General features: G+C 42.0%; 1 protein-coding gene across 1 annotated transcript in view; it reads right to left on the bottom strand.

The window, feature by feature from the left end:
* LOC128755451 (phosphofurin acidic cluster sorting protein 1) overlaps nt 1-16,295 on the bottom strand; it is a 48,328-nt gene extending 32,033 nt beyond the window's left edge. The window contains exon 1 of the mRNA XM_053858961.1: nt 15,810-16,295. Within this exon, the coding sequence (XP_053714936.1) occupies nt 15,810-15,964 (155 nt within the window). The 5' untranslated portion in view covers nt 15,965-16,295. The remainder of the gene's footprint in view (nt 1-15,809) is intronic.
* Between the last annotated feature and the right edge of the window lie 3,724 nt (nt 16,296-20,019).

A 20,019-nucleotide genomic window follows, 5' to 3' on the forward strand; every position in this document is an offset into this window, starting at 1 on the left:
TTGTGCATTCTTGATGAACAAATTAAAAATCTAACAGTTTAGTCACATTGGCTTGAGACTGCAGCAGTCTGGGATGCATCGACTAGACAGTGTTTTGGTTTTTTTTTTTTGGTACAACTGAAGTAGGAAAAAAAAAGTACAGTGTGCAGGCCAACTTTAATATGAATTAAATATTGAAGTACTCAGGAAATGAGTCCTTCCTGCATTTACAATATGTAGAACTAAATGAAACCTAATTATTTTAATATTTTTAAAAAATAGTAAGAACACCCAACGAACTCGAATAATATTTATGCTGAAGTTTCATGAATCACATTTTACTCTGAAACATCAACACCATCAGATCATACTTAACACTCGCCTCCATGAACGGAGAAAGGTGAAGAGAAGCACGTGTGATACGTGTTCCCTTAATGGTCAAACAACTTTTTGCTGGTTTATTGCCCATTTTTAATGATCATAAGAGTGGACAAATGCATCCGTCGCATTGGTCCCTCCGGTTTGCCATAACTGGGAGGGACCTGTGTGATTGAGTTTCCAGTAGCGCTCAGAGGTACAGGCTGCACATATAACTTCAGAGAAAACTTTTAATTTCCATGCATTCTGAGTTATAACAGAGTCACAGTGAGTTTAAGTATCCATTCCCAGACGATGGCCTGGCTATTATGCAAGTGTGTCAGCACCTGTGTGAATGGAGGCAACACAGGGGACTGGAGCGTCACATGATCACTCTACGCCCTGCTGAAATCAATGTTGAATGACACACAGAATACGTTACATAAGTTAAGTTTGGACCTTACGACTTTACATCGTGTTGATCAAGGATCGGAAGGTGATCCGGGTCCAACATCACTTGAGTCTCTGTCACTACAAATGTCATTACTGAGCGTTTCATGTATTAAGTAATATATTTTTAATATATTATATATTATTAATATATATTATATGTCCAAACCCATGACAATGAAAGACAGCAAGATGGACCTGAAAGCAGGACACATGATGCCAGCCGAGTCAGATATTGGGGGGAAAAAAGGCATCTCAATGTCGATTGTGTGGTAGAGGTTCGGATATCTCCGGAGTGACCTGGAGCAAAATACTCCAGTTTGCAAGTTGTGTCGGTGGCTGGTGGTGACAAAATGCTGCACTACATATCTTTTTAGCCATATGAAGACGCATCTTGTAATTATTAATGGTACAATCACAGGAATTCGACTCCATTTTGCCTACAATTTTTTATGTTAATAAAAATGTAAAATAATGCTATTCTTATTAGGTTTTCTTACTGATGCTTTAAAAATGGCATTTTAAAAACAATGTTTAAAACAAAAATTATAATAAAAAAAATCAAGAATAATCAATTTGGAGCGATAAGGGAAAATATATTGTGATATTCTTCATAGTCATGTCGCCCAGCTCTCGGCTCAGCACAGCACGCATAACTATGCGAATTGTATCCCTGGGAGGTGTGGGACGAAAGCTGAATCATGTTCATAGTAAAGAGCTAATGAATCCATTTCAGTTGCGACTGACCCATCATTAGTCAATGCTAAAGGGAGCTGCAGCTAGAAGACTTGAGAACTGCATGCAGGTCGGGAGCCGTAGGTTGCAAAGCAGTTCTTCATGTGTTGTGAAACTAAGAGCCTTGTTGAACCTTCATCCAAAACATACATGAAGAGAATTTGAGTGCCATGCTGGGTAACATAAACAAATGGCATCTTCCTCTTCAATAACCTCTAACTCGTTTCATTGTATTATTATTATTATCATTATTGTTGTTGTTATCATTATTCACAAATCTAGGCTTGTCGCGATGTTGTGTACCATGTCTGATAGAGTACATACAGTTCACTATTGTCATTAAACATGAAGCTCTACAACAGCATTAGCATGTTAGGGTTTCTGCAACACAGCTCTAAAATGTATGTGTAAGAAAGGACAATTTGACCTGTCCTCACAAGACTTAGAGGGTTAAAACATCTGGAAAAGTAAATGTTTATTATAATTGGGCCCACATTTGGTTCAGAGTCCTGGTTAAGGTTAGCCCTTTGCTTTGGATGGTTAAGTTAAGTGTGAGAGGTTGGGGAAGGCATTATGGCAATGAGAGGTCCTCACAAAAATAGCGGAACAAACGTGTGTATGTGTGTGTGCATGCGCGTGAGTGCCTGTGTGTTTGTGTGTTGCCATTATCTTCATATGCACTGCTGAGTGTGCAGAATGAGGTCGTCCCCACAGAAACAAGTTTGAGAGCCTATCAGTTGTTTTTTTTTTTTGTCATCTGACTCATAACACAGAAGCCAAGAGCAGAAGTGTTTCTTCCAGAACAACAAAAACCGCAGATGTAAAAATGCATGCCTGCTTCACTGTTGCCCACAGCAGGAGAGGTACTCGAGGTACTCGAACATGTGACACAGAGAGTGTTGGTAGGCGGGCACTTCACTTTTTGCATTTTAACTACTAAGCCATCAACATGGATGTGTATTGGTACGTGGGTGGCTGTGGACTTGTTCTGAGAGATGCTGTACTCAAACACTCAGAGTGCATGAGTGCAGCGAGCGAGTGAGAGAAGTCGGGTCTAACTGCAGCACATATTTTAGAAAAGATTTGTTTATTAAATACAGAATATTTTCACAGAACATTTATAGCTTTGCTGATGACCAGCATCTTCAATGTTAAGAAGATACAGTGTCAGTTTGAATATAATACATTACTATTCAGTTAAAATATATTTAATCTGTACAGTTCATAGACAAAAGTCTTTTACATCATTTCACACATTTTCTATTCCTCTGTGTGAATTAAGCAAATTGCTAAAATCCCATCATTTTTCATCGCTTCTGAACTATTACATAGGTCATCCTAGCCGACGACAAACAATTGCAATAGGTTCCCCCCATTCAAAACACAAAAACCTAGAAGGAAAACTGCTCTCTCACCTGTATGACTAGAATCTGGTCATAAAAAAAACACTGAAAGATCACTATTTAAACAACTTTAAAGAAACCAGTTGACACTCTGATTTGAGAACTGACAACAATAATGTAGATTATTCAAGCAATTTCAATCTACCGATCAATAACTACTTGGGCACAGAGGAATAGTGAGGAGCAAGAGGGTCCTCTAGCTTAGATTCAGGAGCAATGGAAACCAGTCGAAATAAAGATGTTCAATAACAAAACAAATAGAAAAATAATACTAATGAATTAAAAAATAACAAATAGTACGGTTGTAGGAAAATAATGATATCCCCATGATTCTGATATTGTAAAAATATTTTTGCTGAAATATCAATACTTTGTGCGATAGTCTTGATATATGTCTATAAGTAGTTTATATCAATATTTAATACATACATACCAGGAAACTGCATTTGTGATATATGTGTTCTTCTTGCAGTTATTTTTGCAGAGTAATGAATTCCTCTGAGTGTGAAATTTAATGTAACTTTTGAAAGTCTGGCAGGAATGACGTCATAACAATAAAATTCTTTTCATGCATGTGATATTGTACTTCATTTTATGATTTTTTCCTTTATTACAATATATCGCTGAACTTAAAGTCTCGCAATACATTACAATGAATCATGTCACTCCTGCCGTTTCAGGATACACAATCGTATCGCAAAATACCTGCCAATACACGGCCCTAATAAGTAGAGGTGATATATATCGACCTTCAAATCTCACTTCTGCACCGACTTCCTACTTTTGGCCCCGTTCACATTCTGAGAATTACATTATCCATGTAATGCAAGCTGCTAAATCTTTTGGAGAGGAAATCAGTTTTTGTGATTCAGTTCAACTAGTTTACCTGATGTTGCCTACCTCTCCTCCATAATTAGGCAAAACAGAACTCAAGTGAATTGAAATAGACACAAACCAGAACAATGGTTTAATAAGATAAGAAAAAGAAGTCAGTCATTCATGTAGCAAAAAATAATTAGATGTATGTTTTGCCGGAGGGTTACCATCTGTACACCAGGAGAAGCTGTGCATTGTCATCACGACAAGGAAAACCGTTCAAGGCCTCCTAACTATGTTCCATCCAGGCTTTGCATGACACAGTAGAATTCAGTTTCTAATTCATTACGTAAGAATTGTCTCACAAAAATACAGTGTTGTTGACAAATGACCGCCCTCTGGCCACCCTTCGATGTGTGAAATGGACATTGGATAATAAACCAGGGAGACATGAGCAGGTGCTGCCTTGGTTGAGGTGGCAAAAACAAAAAACGGATGAGGTTTTGTTCAAAAAAATGTAAGGCTCCCCTTCATTCATGGGATTTATACAGATATTACCAACAATGCTGTTCCATGCAGGTGTCTATTCATAGGAATGCCAGTAGGAAGATCTTTATTTATAAGGCTTGGTGTATGTAATTTTGCATCTTATATCTTATTTACCGTATAGATGTTTTCATACTGGGATTTTTTTTCTGTCAAAAGGATGTCTTGTTCTTCTGACTTCCTTTTCTGACCTTGTGCTTATTGCAAGTTGTAATTTCTAATTCACAATCCAACAACAAAGATGAAAATTATAGAGCAAACAAATTGCACCAAATCGGGAACAAAAAAATGGTCCCAGTTCCGGTGTCTGGCCCTACCATGTTTTACAGGCAGACACACAGATGACGGGTCAGTCTGCCGCCACTGAAGCATGGGGCACAGGCGAGGAGGCCGAGTCAGAGCCTAAATCAACCATCAGCTCACGTCTCTTTGCCATATCTCCTGCCTTCGCCCCAGCTGCTCCCTTCCCATTCAACAAAACACCCACCCTTTGATGTTGCTCCCTCCTGATAAAGCCCCTTGCTCACATCTCTCCTCCTCTTTCTCACCTTCAACCGAGTATCCCTCCTTAATCCGTTTTCTCCTTTGCTCTCAACCTATATGAGACTTCATGCACTCTCCTCTGTCAAAACCTCATCTCATCACAAGCATAAACAGAGGTTTTCACTGACAAGTAACCAAAATCCCCCAACGTGTTTCTGCAAACATTGTAAAGTCCAAATCATCCAACACACACACTAGTCCACAGGCCAATCTCACTTCAGAAGGTGTTGAATGTCGCTCTAATAAATCCTCCTGGAAACAATCAAAGAAAGTGGCATGCATTGTCCTGAATGTCCTGAGGCACAAAAGTCACCGAAAGCAGTGCTGGCAGGTTGTTAAAAGCTAAAAATGCAGTCGTGCGTCTGTCACCTTTTAGTCGCTCCCATATTCAAGTAACATCAGTCCTTCAGTCATGTCCAGCAAATCTCAGACAGGAATGACATTTCAGAGGTATAACAGAGCAACATCAGCCTTCACTTATTCATTCTTTCAGTATATATTCCCTCAAGACGTTTATTTTTTCACCTCCAGTGGGTCTTTGTTCAGGGAGCAACAGTCACTCTGCTGACATGGGCTGACACTTAGCCCGAGGTAAAAGACCCGACCAGGAGACACACACATACAACAGATCAAGATCAATAAATATGAACTGTGCAGATACTACGCACTGTGGAATACGTACGTCCATTCCTTTTTTTTCTCCCACTGGCACAGGATACACTTGGGTTTTCCTTTCCTTTTTTTAAACCCTCGTCGAGCCCGTGTTCATCCACCAAAACCACCATAATCATGTCCTCCAAGCTACATAATGCGTTTCCCGCTTGTTTCAATGTTTTTAATCACGTGAGATTTTCAAATGTAACAAAAAGATCATGATTCTGAAGGCAGGGCAGCTCTTATTTAAGATGTGGCGGGACATGTAGCGGAAACCCCGAAGGGTAAAACGACTTCTCTACATGGCTGAACTTGCTACTAATTTACACACTTCCAACAAAAACCTGAGATCTTCGACTCAGCCTTAGCTGCGCTTAACTTGTCTTTTTATTGGAGCTCGGTTCTTAAAAAAGGGGGGCCATGAGCTGTGTTTCTTCAACCCTTATAAATAATCCTGTGGAGCTAATATGATTGGACATGAGCATTTGCAACACCTCAGAGGACTTTACTCTCACATCATGGTCATCCTCAGCACTTCTGGACTGTGATCATCCAAGCATGGAACAGATTTACCAGCATAGCCTTGCCTCATGGCCCAAGTGTTATACAGGCTTTACAGTACAATAATTCCTGACTGAAGAGCACCAATTAAAATATTCAAACGGTTCCTGAGAGCTGAAGTGAATTTCCAGTCATGTATGTCATACACAGTGACAAAACGTCTGCCTCTGTTTGTCTACCAGATTGATTCGTGATTAGTTTTTTTCTTGGGAGTGGTGTGGCAGCTGTGCCGCAGTTCCATAAAATCCTGGCGGTAACCCTGAAATGAGTTGGAAAACAGCATTATTTCAGCTCAGGACTAGATTGGACCGCTTTTTTTTTTTTTGTTGCACTCAACACCATGCTGCGCCACTGACAGAGAGAAGACTCACTAAAAACATGAGAACAATGCTCTTACCAATAGAAAAAAAATGTAGTACCGGTGTAAAGGTTTGTTATTATAAAAGAGTAGATTCGCGCAAATAATAAATTCATTATCAAGACTGCTTGTTCATCTAACAATTATTACCAAGTCAAAACGATGATAATTCCAGTAGTATTTGATCTGTTTCCCATTTAAAATGTACGCATATACACACTTAGCCAGCTTTATTGCATGGAAGAGAAAAACTCCACGAAATATAGTAAATCTGCAATGAATGAACTGATAGTTTTGCTCTTATTCGAAAATTTCAAATTACGATTACATAAAGATGAACTGGTTGATTGAGTCAACTGAAATCTTCCAAAATGTGTCATTAACCAATTTAGAAAAATAATATAAAAACATTGACAGCTAAACTGCACAGACACAAAACACTTGGCAACAATCGACTGACAGAAAGGCGATGAGCACATCCACAGATGTGCCCCTTCAACCCACACACACTCACACATGCTGCAGCACACTGCCAACACCCACAACATGAGCATGAGCAACAATATCATTTGGCTTTCAAGTGCTAGTTTCGATACAAACAACATTGTGGCAGGTTCGTTGAGCTACACAGACACTGTGCAGATGCAAGGTTTACGATGTGACAGGGAAATAGAATTTGGCTTTGGAAGTACATGTAGGCACGAATGAAAGTTGTCACACTCACAATACGAATAAATGAATTTTTAATTTAATTCAATTTAATTTTATTTAATTCAATACACCTGGAACATTCTTTCATATGTATTGGGAGTGTGCTGAAGTGTTTGTATTCTGGAAATGAGTTTTTGCTTATGCGTGTGATCTTATTGGTCTACAAATCCCATCTTCACCAAATGTACTGCTTCTTAATGATGATTCCGGCTTGAATTTGTCCCTCCAACAAAAACGGCTTTTACAGACTTGCCTTAGTGCTGCAAAGAAGATGCTTGCTTTGAGATGGAAACCACCCCACTCTCTGTCAATATCAGAATAGACGAACACCCTACTAGATATTATGCAAATGGAGAGATCCGCTGCACAAATGCATGGTGCAAGCATAAAAAATGTGAAATCCTGGAACTCAATATATATTAAGAACAGAGAGAGAGTGTATAAAACTGACTGTTTTTTGTTCTTTTTTAATTTTAAATAATTTTCTGAAAACAGAGACTCTAGGGGGTGCGGCCAGAAAGTTGGGAGGGGGGTGTTGATGTAAATGCAATGCATTTCTTGTATTTGTGTGACAAAATGTTCACGAAAAAATTGATACAAAAATAAAAGAATAAGAACTGTACCTTTTAGATCACGCTCTTATTTCTAAACATCATCTTTGACATGAGTTTTTCAGGAAGTGAACTGCTAAATGTTATCCTGAGAATCTGCAGTCCGCAGTGTTTGGGTGCACTCACGCTTGGTTTGGAGAAACAACACAAGGCAGCTGGGTGCTTGTGTGATTCTACCAAAACAAAACAGAGCACTGAAGAAGGATGCGTCACAAAACTTCACGACAACAGCACAAACCCTCTTTGCATCGTCATGCAGAAACACTAACCGGCGCACACGTTACTATTGACCTCTCGTTAAAGCGATTACACATTAATGAGCAGAGTACCCGCCTAATCCAGTTTAGCGCGAGATGGGGCGATGATGACATCGAACTTCGCTGTCTGCCACCCTGCTCATCGGCGGATTGAGCGCCAGCGAGCAGAACGCTTGTCCAATGAGAGCGGCGCCTGTCTCAACACAGCTATCACAACACTCTGGGAGAGCGAAAGTGAGACTGACACGGCCTGACTGATACTGGTGCGCTGGCAGAGCAGCACTTGTGTGTAGACAGAAGTTGCTTTACTCAATACATTCATTAATATCAAAGTACTGATACATGATGCGTGTGTAAACAAGCTGCTATGACGCATCCACGGTATACCAGGTTCCAAGTGAGGAGGGAACATGGCTGGATGTAGTTTAAAGGTCAAAGAGTTTCTAGGTCAAAGAGTGAACAAAAGGAAGACTAAAAGCTGTCATAGATAAGTGCACTGGATAGGAAGACTAAAATATTAATGGGCAGAGTACAAGAGCGACGATGTGTCCTGCTGTCTATTTGGTAACTTTGACCTAGATTTCTTTCAGAATTGAACCATTTGACCTGTAGGCGGCATCTGGGCCACGATATAATCATAAATGGTCTGTGATCATGTTTATGAATTGGCCCACAGCTCAATCAGAACGTTAACTATATAAGAGCCAATGGCTTATAAAGTTAATTTATATGGAACTTGTATTGCTGAAAAAATACATGACCAGTTTCAGATCTGGACTTTGCATCCTGTGTAGAATAAAAAAATCCATTTCAATTGCAGATTTCCTATAATGACTTAGAATAATGATAATAATAATAAAAACTTTAACACGAATCACAAATAATATGGAATAAAAGGTAAACAAGTTAAAAACCTATCAATCTGTGTCAGCGGACGGTGAGGGGGGCTGGTTGACAGGTTCGCCCACCAGGTTGTGTCACTCGCTCAAATGGTGCACGTTCATGCAACCACATGATCACAATTTTTAATTTATGCAAGGGTGAAGGGAAGTTGGCTACAAGCCTTCAACACAACACAAACCTCGTTCACCATTTAAACCACCACCGCATGATGCAAGGGGAAGAAGTGGCCTGTTTATTCCAGCTCTTACTCATCGATAGGGTGTGACACTTTATTTAAGGCAGAGCGGTTTACATTTTGGAGCGTTTGTCCAGTCAGCTGTTAGGTCTATTTAGATTCATGTCATAATAAAATGCCCAAAGAGCTGCAGCATTTGGGCATTTTTTTGCACCTCAAGGACACCAAAAACTCAGGTCACTTAACTGAAGAGTGACACAGATTTGTTCTTAGTTTGTTCTATGAATTGATGCGATTCATTAATTTTATTTTATTTTATTTTTGTCAATTTAATACGCCATCCACAACTTTATACCATGCTTATTTTGTTTTTTTTTTAAAAAAGCAAAAAAGACAGGCCAGGAAATTACAATCAGTGCACCATAAGCTAACACGGTTATATACATTGTGTATTGCGCACTGTCTTGTGGGTGAGGATCACTCCTCTGTTGTCACCTTGGTTTGTCACAGCCTCTGTTCTTGTCCCTTTATGTAACCACTGCCAGCATGTCCTTGTTTATAAGATGCTCCGTGGGAAAAAAAAACATATGTCATTGCTAAGAATAAGTGAAAAGACAGCGTGTGAGACACAAACTGAGGAGAAGGTGTTTTTATGAGAGTTGGAGTGTGTCGGCTGCTAGGTGGGAGTGTATGAATCATGGCTGGAGAAGCAGGTGCGCTTGGACAAACAACAATTACAATGTTGCAACTAAGGCTGTTTGTTGCAACAACTTCAATACCATGCTAACCAAAGATGACACAGAAGAATATCGCCTTGTTCTTCCCTCAACACTAGTCACTATCCCTCTGGAAAGCAGCGTTTCTCCTGGCCATGCTTTAAGGCCTGCTGGATTCTTTTCCCACTCTACCTGAGAATACAATCCCACTTATGCCCTCAAAAAGAAAAAACATGTATGGCAAAAAGGGTTTGAAGTAAATGACCATTGACAGCGGTGATTAGGAGGGGGGCTTGCTCTTAACGTGTTCTGTCACATTGTCTCCAAGTGCGGAGCCGAGCAGGGATGAAGCTCCAGACCCCTCACCCACTCATCCATGGAGCTCTCACGAAGGAGGCAAAGCTCCTTAATAAACGCTGCTCCCAGGTCTGTGAGAGCGAGTTTGTGCTCCGTGTATCTATGAGCAGATATGAGTGTTTGAGCGCACGCTCAGCTCAGGGCTTCCACAGCAGCAGCTTGGATAACGTACCAAGGATACTTGAGGAAAGTCGAGTGTCAACCTACTATTGTGTTGCAGGGCAATTGAAGCAAACGAGTCGAACAAATGCAGGATGTATAATTCACAGCAGTCAGTGATGTATGCAGCGCCATGAACACAAGCCAGACTCATGCCGGTGCTGGATTAGCATTTATTTTTAATGCAGACGGCCGATTTCACTTATTTATAAGTATATTTTTACACAACTGCGAAGGCAGTTTAGGTAATGTCCTTTTCTGGAGCGTAAAATGAGAGCCAATGAGGGTTTAGAGTTGCAGTGCGCGTCCCAGGGAGATTGGTTTGGATTGCGATTAAGAAGTACGTCGACCTCGCCGTTGCCACTGTTTGTGTCAGTAACAGTCAAGTTTGTGTCAACCCTTTATAAAAAAAAAAACAAAAACTCAGCACCAGGTGTTGGCCAAACGATGTGCATTGTGTTGAAACACAGGGAGAACATGGACAGATTTGAAATGATGACACAAATGGAATAAATAAACACAACTTTGAGCCAGATCCAACCGAACAGCTGGTATTGTTTTATACACATGCTCATGATCGACCGAGAACACGTTAGAATAAAGATATAGATTTTTTTAGTAGCCCTCTTCCAGATGTTAGCAAATTGTGAATAGTGCCTGAAATAAAAGCTCTCAGTGCAAAGCGAGGATTTCATGACTGAGCCTTTGAAGACATCACAAGACTAATGAAAAGCCTGCTTTACAACAAGTGCTATTAACACACCGGCAGCAGCCAGAACTCCATTTGGGACACTCAGTGCAAACACAGCTGACTGCAACTGACTTTCAGGAAAACAGTGGGATTATCAAGTTCAACGTTATTAAGCTATGTCAATACTGAGCCAATGCAAAAAAAAATAAAAAATGACACTCCGACTACAAGTGATTATTTTCCAAACCATTTTCACCTAACTTTTTGTAGTCACCAAAACTCTTGCTTTACCACAGTTGAGTTGTCTTCACTTCAAATTCTCAATAGAATCCCGAGCCCTTCTTGATGCGGAGTGAACGCTTGTGGTTTAAATGGGATTTTCCCCACAGCTCAGCAAAACCGCCATCTTCAATAATGCAAGCTCGGTCACAGGGCTCATTCCTGGAATACCTGATGCAGTCAGGCAGCACCAGGAACTCTACTGGATACAGGAAGCCGAACTGTTTCCAACTGTGAGTACGAGGAGACGCCACAAGACATTCCACGCAACTGTCGCACCTAGTGCGCATGTGAAATGCCAGACCTCACTCGCTGTATAACTACTGTGTACTCAAACAAGCTCTGGTGAATTTGTTCATGGGTCATTTTACATGTGACTAGATGAGCAAGAGTTGTGACAAACAATGAGAAACAACCCAAATAAACACCAGATTGAAGGTACATTAAAGTTGATGGAGCAGGTTACAGTATGCATCTTGGAAAAAAATTCCACACGCATTAGTCCTGACAAGAGGGACGATGAAACTACTACTTCAATGTTTGTTGCTATGATTTTACCAGAGGTCCACCTAACAAGTCGAGTTTAACGTTCCATAGAGCCTGACCTGCGAGACTAAAATCAACCACCCATCCTGGTGCATTCATTCATTTCCAGGGACTTGGTGCAAGAGTGGGGACGACACGGCACATCTTTATTGGTCCTCTTTAAATGTTTACTTTAAAAGGTGGAGACCTGATCAAATAACATCAGGGTTGTGCATCTGCATTGGTCTCATGATTCGATTCCGATTATCCTGCCTACGTTGCAATGCATTGCATACACTTCAACATCAACATTCAATTCTACAGTTAGTATCCTGAATTAATTCATTAACAATATGAATCGATCATGTCATGGCATTGATTGTTCAAGTCTGCATCATGATGCATCGAGAAATTGCCGAAGTGCTGGATCATAGTTTTGCAAATGCTGCATATTGAGTGTCCCATGTCCGTGCGGGAAAAACCTGAAATCACACCACACAAGTTTTAAATAGATTTTTGGAACATTTAAAATTGACTATGGATTGCAGCAAAGGAGAATCATAATTGTTACATGAATTGATTTTTTTTGGCATGCCATCACTAAAACGGACAAGAATGCTGGGATTTCAAGGATAGGGCTGTAGTCCCAGCCTAAGGGGTCAAAAGCCCAGCGTAGAGGGCCATGCTTATTGCTAAAGCGCTGGGGAGAACCCAGCCTGCAGTTGCTTCCAGCTGGATTTCAATTAGCCATCATGCTGCAGCAGGAACCACCACTCCACAAGTAGCATTGGTGCCCAAGGTTTTGGTCAGAAATCCGTCAGTGCTGACAAACTCAGACTGCTGCTGTACACAAAATAGCTCAGTGCAGTCTGACTCCTGTTTTTTGTGGCATATTATATTTATTCCTTGGAACCACAATGCTGTTTTGGGAGGACAGGAAAAGGTTTGCGCAACATTTGAGAGTTAGGAGGCAGGATGTTTACAGCCCTTATTACAGCACCAAAAGATTAAGCAACAACCTTGTCACAGACAGGAAAAAGGGCCAAACTCAGCTGACAGCATCAAAGCTCAAGATTAAAAGTTTTCTTATTTTAGTCCATTTTGAAATGCAGCACCCCCCCACATGCCAGGAGACAGATCTTTCTGTCAGCGTTTCTGAGGAATTATATTGAAATGAAGTTGTCAGTGGTGCTGCCTCCCATCCTCCAGTCTCATCCCCCATTTCTCTCCCCTCATCTCCCCTTGCTGTTATTCTGTTGCTGCAACTGCAGTGGAATCGAAGCTACTTGATGGACCGTGACGCCGACACGAGGAAAATAACACTGGCATAGCAGACTCTAAAATATTCGTTGCAAAGCTGTGGAGGAAGCTAATCCTCTGTATAACTGAAATCATGACTTGTGAAGGCAGCGTTTGTTCATGAACTGGCCTGGAATATGAAAATGGGTCATTTTTGATACATGCAGCAACATGTACCACAGCAAGAACTACACAGGAGAGTCAACATTGCGATGGCAACCGATCAGTGGCATCATCAACTATGTAGACCACTAGAAAGTACATCAAACGCTAGGCCCTCGTGCCAAAACTGGACCACCAAGTCAGCTTACGTGGCCAGCAAGCATTTCACATTCACATTACAGTGCACTACTGTAGAGATCATTTTCAATGCATTTGCTATCATGTCGTATGAAGATCACTTTGTTTTAGTTATGCACCCCAGCAGGATGTTTTGCAGCAAGGGGGGGATTTTATAAGCATGAACAGTTACTCATTCTAAAACTAAGAAGCAGATGCTTGTACTTTGTCGAGGGAAAACAGTGTTATAAGGTTGGGTTAAAGGTGAAGGAGAGCTATTTGTGAACTTGCCTATGATTAAAACTGAAACTAAAAAGGTGACAGATCCATTGTTGTTGTTTTTTTACTATTTTCAACTTGATTTGAAACCATGGCAGAGTAAAATGACTGTGAGCCAAGACCATTTCAAATACAACTGTTCTGACGGTGAATGTCTGTACAAGATGTTGGATTAAGCCATCATGCGAATGCACAAGTCTCCAGGAGCATGTGAGAGACAGTCAGGTGAAGGTTGAAGGACTGGGGTCAATTATTCTCTGGCACAACAAGGGGTCAAGCATGAGGAAAGGAGTGTCTTTTCACACTGCAGACAAAGTGTGTTCAGCTCAAAAGCCCGACCTGCACATGAGCAAACCGAGTTTTGGCCGCTTTCTCGATCCCGCCCGAAGAGCTGCATCCCGTCCCGGGAAGGTCACTGCTGGGGGTGAGCTTCTTGCCTCAGGCAACACGGTGCTAGATGCTGCAAACTACGTGGACAGAGTGACTCCACACAAAGGGTCTGATTGCTGTCTGGGCGTACAACATTGTTCAAAAACAACTTTGAAAAACTCCCAGAACACTGAGGTGAGCAGCCAGGAGCTGCAGGAGACGGGTGCTAGGGAGGAGCGCAGAGGACTCGCTAAGTGCACGGGTATTTGATAACTGACATATTTTCGGCTTTATTAGGCTGATAAACATCTGGTGTTATTGACAGACAGATTTACTTAAATTAATAATGTTTGGCTCTGACTGATTTCATTGCTGTGATCATGCAGCTGCGCAGTTGTCTTCATGAGGAGAACAGCAAGTAAACGTCACTGATAAAAATCTTAAACGAGTTGTGAGAGCGTGGATAAAGCAAGAGGCTCCGAATTACGCAGCGTTTCCACTATTTTCTCGAAAAAACATAACACTCTTTCATGTTCACTTTTGGCTGTGAAACACCATATTCTGTTTCAGCCGTGGCAGAGGTCCGTCATCAGTTAATATCCGATGGGGAGGATGACTTGATTTCTTAAGAAGGGACAGAGAAATAAGGCAAAGCTAGTAGTCGTAAATAGGTTCAGGCTTGTGTCGCCCGCATGAGGACGACTTCCTTGAGACGTGTTTCATCGAGGGTCACAAACCAGCTATTTTGTTCAACCAGCTGAAAAGAAAAAAAAAGGACAACGCCAGGGGGCCAATCGGACTCAGGCCACCCGAGACAAAACCTGCAGTGTGAAAAGCCCCTTAATGCCTGATGAGTCAAGGCGGCTCGACACACACGAATGTCAAGACAGCCGCCATTTCAGCAGCGGTAACAACAAAAACATTACAGAGGGAACAACCTCTTTATCAAAGACACAGTGGAACAGAATTGTGCTGAGCCAAAAAGAATTCCATGGCCTACAATGCTGGTCCACATCTATACCTTGGTGTCAAAGTCACATTCCATATTGGCCCACTATTTTATGGGTTGCCTGAATGTATGAATTGCATATGGCAGGCTACAAAGACTCAGAGTTGAATACATTTCAGACTAACATTTTGACTCTGCTCCACCGTCTTTCCTGTATCAATGTATGACAATGACTGGTGTTCAGTTCATGATAGGCATTGTTATCCAACTTCAGGTAGCAATGATAACATCAATGTGACACCAGCGGGTGCCTCCCTGATATTAATAAGGCTGTCAGACAGTGGTCAACAATTGCTATAAGCTGTTTGATTACTGTCGCTGTGCACATCCACCATCAACACAGTGTGAGGAGGGCAATCTTGTCCTCTAACCTTTGGCCCCTTGTACAGCCCATGACCACGGTGAACAGCTCATTGAGAAGCGCAGTTACGGTGGCATCTCCAGGACTACTTTGACCTTGATGGGGGGGTCCGACTGATCTACCTGCGTGGATGAGGGCAGCACCAAATGCAGCCATATAGAGCGGTCAGACATTTTAGCCCAGCAGTGTCTGGCTCGGGGATCAGCGACAGTGAGGCAGTAAAAGCAAGGGGTGCGGGTGGTTAAAAATGTGGTGGCACTAGGGGACCATACCGTGGTCATGGCAGCCCCAGCTGCAGTATAAACAACATTCCCATGTGCTGATATCTCCGCAAGTGGGCACCTTTTGGGTGTTTCCATGAGGATACACAACATATCTGGGTCATTTCCTAAAAACTGGCTCGTGGCTGTGTGACTTCTTGACTCACCTCGGAACACAGCTGGGCGAGGATCGGTCCACCTCCCAGGTCGCGTACAGGTTCATGTGAACCGGCCGGTTGGAGGTGATGCTGACCGGTTTGGAGGGCTGCATGTGCGGGGAGGGGACACCCCCAGTCCGCGGGAGCCCTCCTCGCTCCGACATGCTGGAGGCTCGACAGTGCTTTCAGTGGGAGCTCGAGGCAGGAAACCCCTCACTTGTCTGTGTCCTCGCCGTGTCTTTTGTCCTTCTTGAAGTCTGTTTCGGAGGACCCCGACGGTGCAAACGCGGAAAAGCGTTCCTGCTGCCAAGTTGAACACCGGCAGCTGCTACTCCCGCGCTGGACACATCGCAGTCGGCAGGGCTGGTAGCCAAGAGCAGGCGGCGAGTCGCGGCGCCCGTGTCCTCCGCGTTTCCCCCTCAGCCTGGTCCCTCGCTCGGTGAGAGTGGCTCGTGTTAGTCCGCGCAGGAAGCGGAAATTTCTCTGCCGTCGTCGCAGCAGCGAGCTACGCCTCTCCGGAGAGGACGTCAGGAGAGAGAGAGAGAGAGAGTCAGGGGGCTGGACTAGTGTGGAGCTACTCCCACACTGCTCTGCCAATATTGAATCTCAGTCAACACCTTCATATGCCTCTTATTTACTCTGCTCATTCTTCTCTGTCTGGATGTCTACAGTCCGGGTTTGCACTGGGGTGAAGGACATACGCCACCCTTGACCCCATAACACATTTTGTTTTCCTTTTTATAAACCACTGACACAGTCTGGTACACATTTATTTATTAATGGCAAAACTCTAGCAGGGGCCTTTTTATGTGCTCATATGAGAGTCTGAAGTTATGCCCTTCTAAATTAAAATGTAAAACTCTTTGGTTCACACTCTGACTTTTTGTTTTTAATTAGATTAGAATTATCTGTTTTCTTTCAGGAGATGTTGTTGCAAGAGTCTAATTTCTTCCGTCTTTTTCTCACTAAAATGGCTGTAATGTTGTCGGGTCACTACGAGATGATGCGAGCAGTGTCCCTGAATATGGCTAATACTACCATGGTGCTCAAAGACAAAATTCAATGTCCACATATGTGGCCAAGGGACCTAAAAGATTCATTATCAACAAAAGCAGGATTGAACATTATCATTATTTCCATGCACTATCAGAGCCGGGACCATCTCAGGACGTGGCGTGTCAGCTCCTACCAGGAAGACCTACGAATGACTACAGTAAATTGTATTTTCAGTCTAATGAGATGACCTCAAACTCCCATAAAGGCAGCAGTGATTCATCCTCGCTGCTGCTTCTCCTCGATAAATCAGTGCAACAGCTCTCCAGGCAGCGTGCAAGAATCAGTGTGTGAACATTCCTCATAATGTGGGTGAATATATATAAACACAGAATGCAAGTCTTGCAGTCAAATATTTGGGGAAAATGCAGGAAATACAAGCATCTGTGAACACACAGGTTGTTAAAATGACAGCTATGAAAGCTGATTCAAGAATTAGAATGAAACAAAAAAACAATCCAATTGCAGCATATGAAAATTAAATGTTAGACAATCTAAAAACGTGTGTTGTTGTCATGATCGTGACGTAGTTGAGGTGACTCAGCTATCAAGTCCTGTATGTGTCTGGATCTAGAGGAGGTTTCACAGCAATGCCAGTTGGGAGGAGGCCCTGGGACAGATCCAGCACATGCTGGAGAGGCCATGACTGTCACTCACCCTGGGATGTCCATGGTACAGCCACATAAATGACCACATGCACTAAACATGGCTGCACCATTCTCTCTCAATATGATTGAATGGCATCTATGATAATGAAAGGGTTTCGGACATTAATTGTAAGAGCTTTTAAGGTGAAACCGATGAGCAACACTGCTCTGGATTTGTTACTGGATTATCTATAATCCGACAATTGAAATGATTAACTCTTAGCTCATAAGCAATGATTCGAAAAATTCCGTCTCCAACACACACACAAGCGTCTGTCCTCAAACACTGAGAGCAAGCACACACTCACAAAGGTGACGCAAAGGGGTCAAACCGGTTTGAGTTTGCGTTTATTGGGCGTTAAAGAATCATGATATTGACAGCCAGTGTTATTGAAGCGTGTAGTATTGAGCTGCATTGTATTTAATATTTTTGCTTGATGCTAAAGATTGTTTAAATATTCTTCAAATTAAACCAGAAAGTTTTCGCATGAATCTGTCAATAAGCATCACTGAAATTAAATATCTCAGGTCAGAGTAAATATTGATCATAACGCCATTTTCACAAGACTTTTTGACTGTGTTTCAAACAGTGCCTGGTGTTTGTCATGCTTTTATCTCGGCACAGGAATATGAATCAGCAAGTGATCTCATCGTGCTACGCTTCAAAGCTCACATCAAACTGCAGCACTGAGGCAGGATTATTTAATTCTTGACTATGAATTTCATTTCCAAAAGACTGAAAAAAAGCGATTCAGAGATTAATAAAAATAATTAACTCCCACTCACAGATGTAACCCAGATTGGTGCCGCTTTAAGAAACAGGTTTAAGAGCTCATTGTTGGAATCCACAAAGCTCGCCTTGGGAATAGAATTTCAGAAATGTGCTGAATCTTCCACAAGTGACTGTTGGACCAAACTTAACCCAAAAGAATGGGCACTTTGTGGGATGTGGGACCTCGGAGGAAAAGGAGCAGCAAACCTCATCATCAGTTGTTCTGGGGTTAAATAGAATAATTTATTAAAACTAGCAGTGTCTCTTCTTAATTTGAATAAAATGTAGAAACAGTACCTGCTACATAGCTTCTATCATTGTATTTGGCAAGATCATCATTCTGGGGAATCAAAGTCCCAGTTGGATTATAAAAAGAACATTTATAACAGTAGAGTTACTAATAATGATCTTGATCTTTCTGATGTGACATGGCTTAGTTTAGCCAAGCCGGGTAGCAGGTCACATGACTTTTGGAACACCTCAGCCTCAGACTCCTTCCCGTCCAAGTAATTGGGCCGAGAGGGCGGGATTATGAAAGAAATCATTCCACGAGGGGCAACGGGAATCTCTGTGAGGCCTCTTGTTCCCGGTCACTCACTGGGGATAATCGGCCGAGTGACTTAAGCAGCAGTGTGACCTCCCGGCTCTTTTTAACATGCTTCCCTCACCAGCCCCTGTCATTGATAAAGAGATTAGAATCAAGCAGATTTAAACATAACATGGGATAATCCGGGTTACTTTATGTACCGTGTCCCGAATCTGCCAGGACCATCACGTTCACTTGAAACCCAGCAGAGGTTTATCCCAAGACATTATTTACAGTCAGCCGACTGTGCGGCTGGTGACCACTATGAAAGAAAACATCAGCATTCGTTCAGCTGTTGTGACAGATGGAAACATTTGCACCAGGGTTGCCCAGATTTGGACATATCTCATACATATCACCTGGAGTCTCTTGTCATTGCCTCATTGGAGGGTTGGTACAGAGATTGTGTCATTGCAAGATGATCCTCAAGGTTTAGTGTGGGGCCCTTTTCCCTTTACAACACAAGTTTCCATAAAATAAACCTATAAAAAACAAGTCAGCTATCAGTAACTGACTGATGCCAAGGTTCTGGTGGCATTTTGCTCGTTGCACTTTTACTGCTGATGGCGTCACTGTTGTGCTGCACTTTATTTCACAAGTCAAACACTTGAAGAATTCAGTGGGTGCAGCGTTCGTCACCCAACTTGGCAATTCATTAAGGTTAAGCCTTGATAACCACACAATCTGCAGTTGTAGGAGTGAAAACGGTGACTCAGAAATATCCGGTTTATATTGACAACGAACACATCTCAAGTGACACCAGTCAAGTCCAGGATCATTCGGTCGGTGTTTGCTGTAATCGTGTGCCCTCTAGTGGCAAGATTATAAAATGCCGTTAGTGGTTAAAACACAAATCGTGATCGGACTGATAACACCTTTGGTTAAAAAAAAAAAAAAAAAAAGAATCCTCATTCTAGAAATAGACGACAGAAAGCATTTGTTTTTCGCTGCCTCTCACATGGGTCACTGAGTATTGCACCAGAAGACATTCAAGACTGACTCTGAAGCAGAAAGAAAACATGCAGTCAACTCGTGATAATGAAAATGCATGATCTATTGTTTAATCAGGAACCATACTTACTTGGAGAGGAACTGTAAAGTTTAGAAAAACACATTGCTTCGTGGAGAAGACAACATGAAGTCCACTTACAACCTTTTCTC

The sequence above is a fragment of the Synchiropus splendidus genome, chromosome 3 (genome assembly GCF_027744825.2).
Source record: "Synchiropus splendidus isolate RoL2022-P1 chromosome 3, RoL_Sspl_1.0, whole genome shotgun sequence".
Lineage (NCBI taxonomy): Eukaryota > Metazoa > Chordata > Actinopteri > Syngnathiformes > Callionymidae > Synchiropus > Synchiropus splendidus.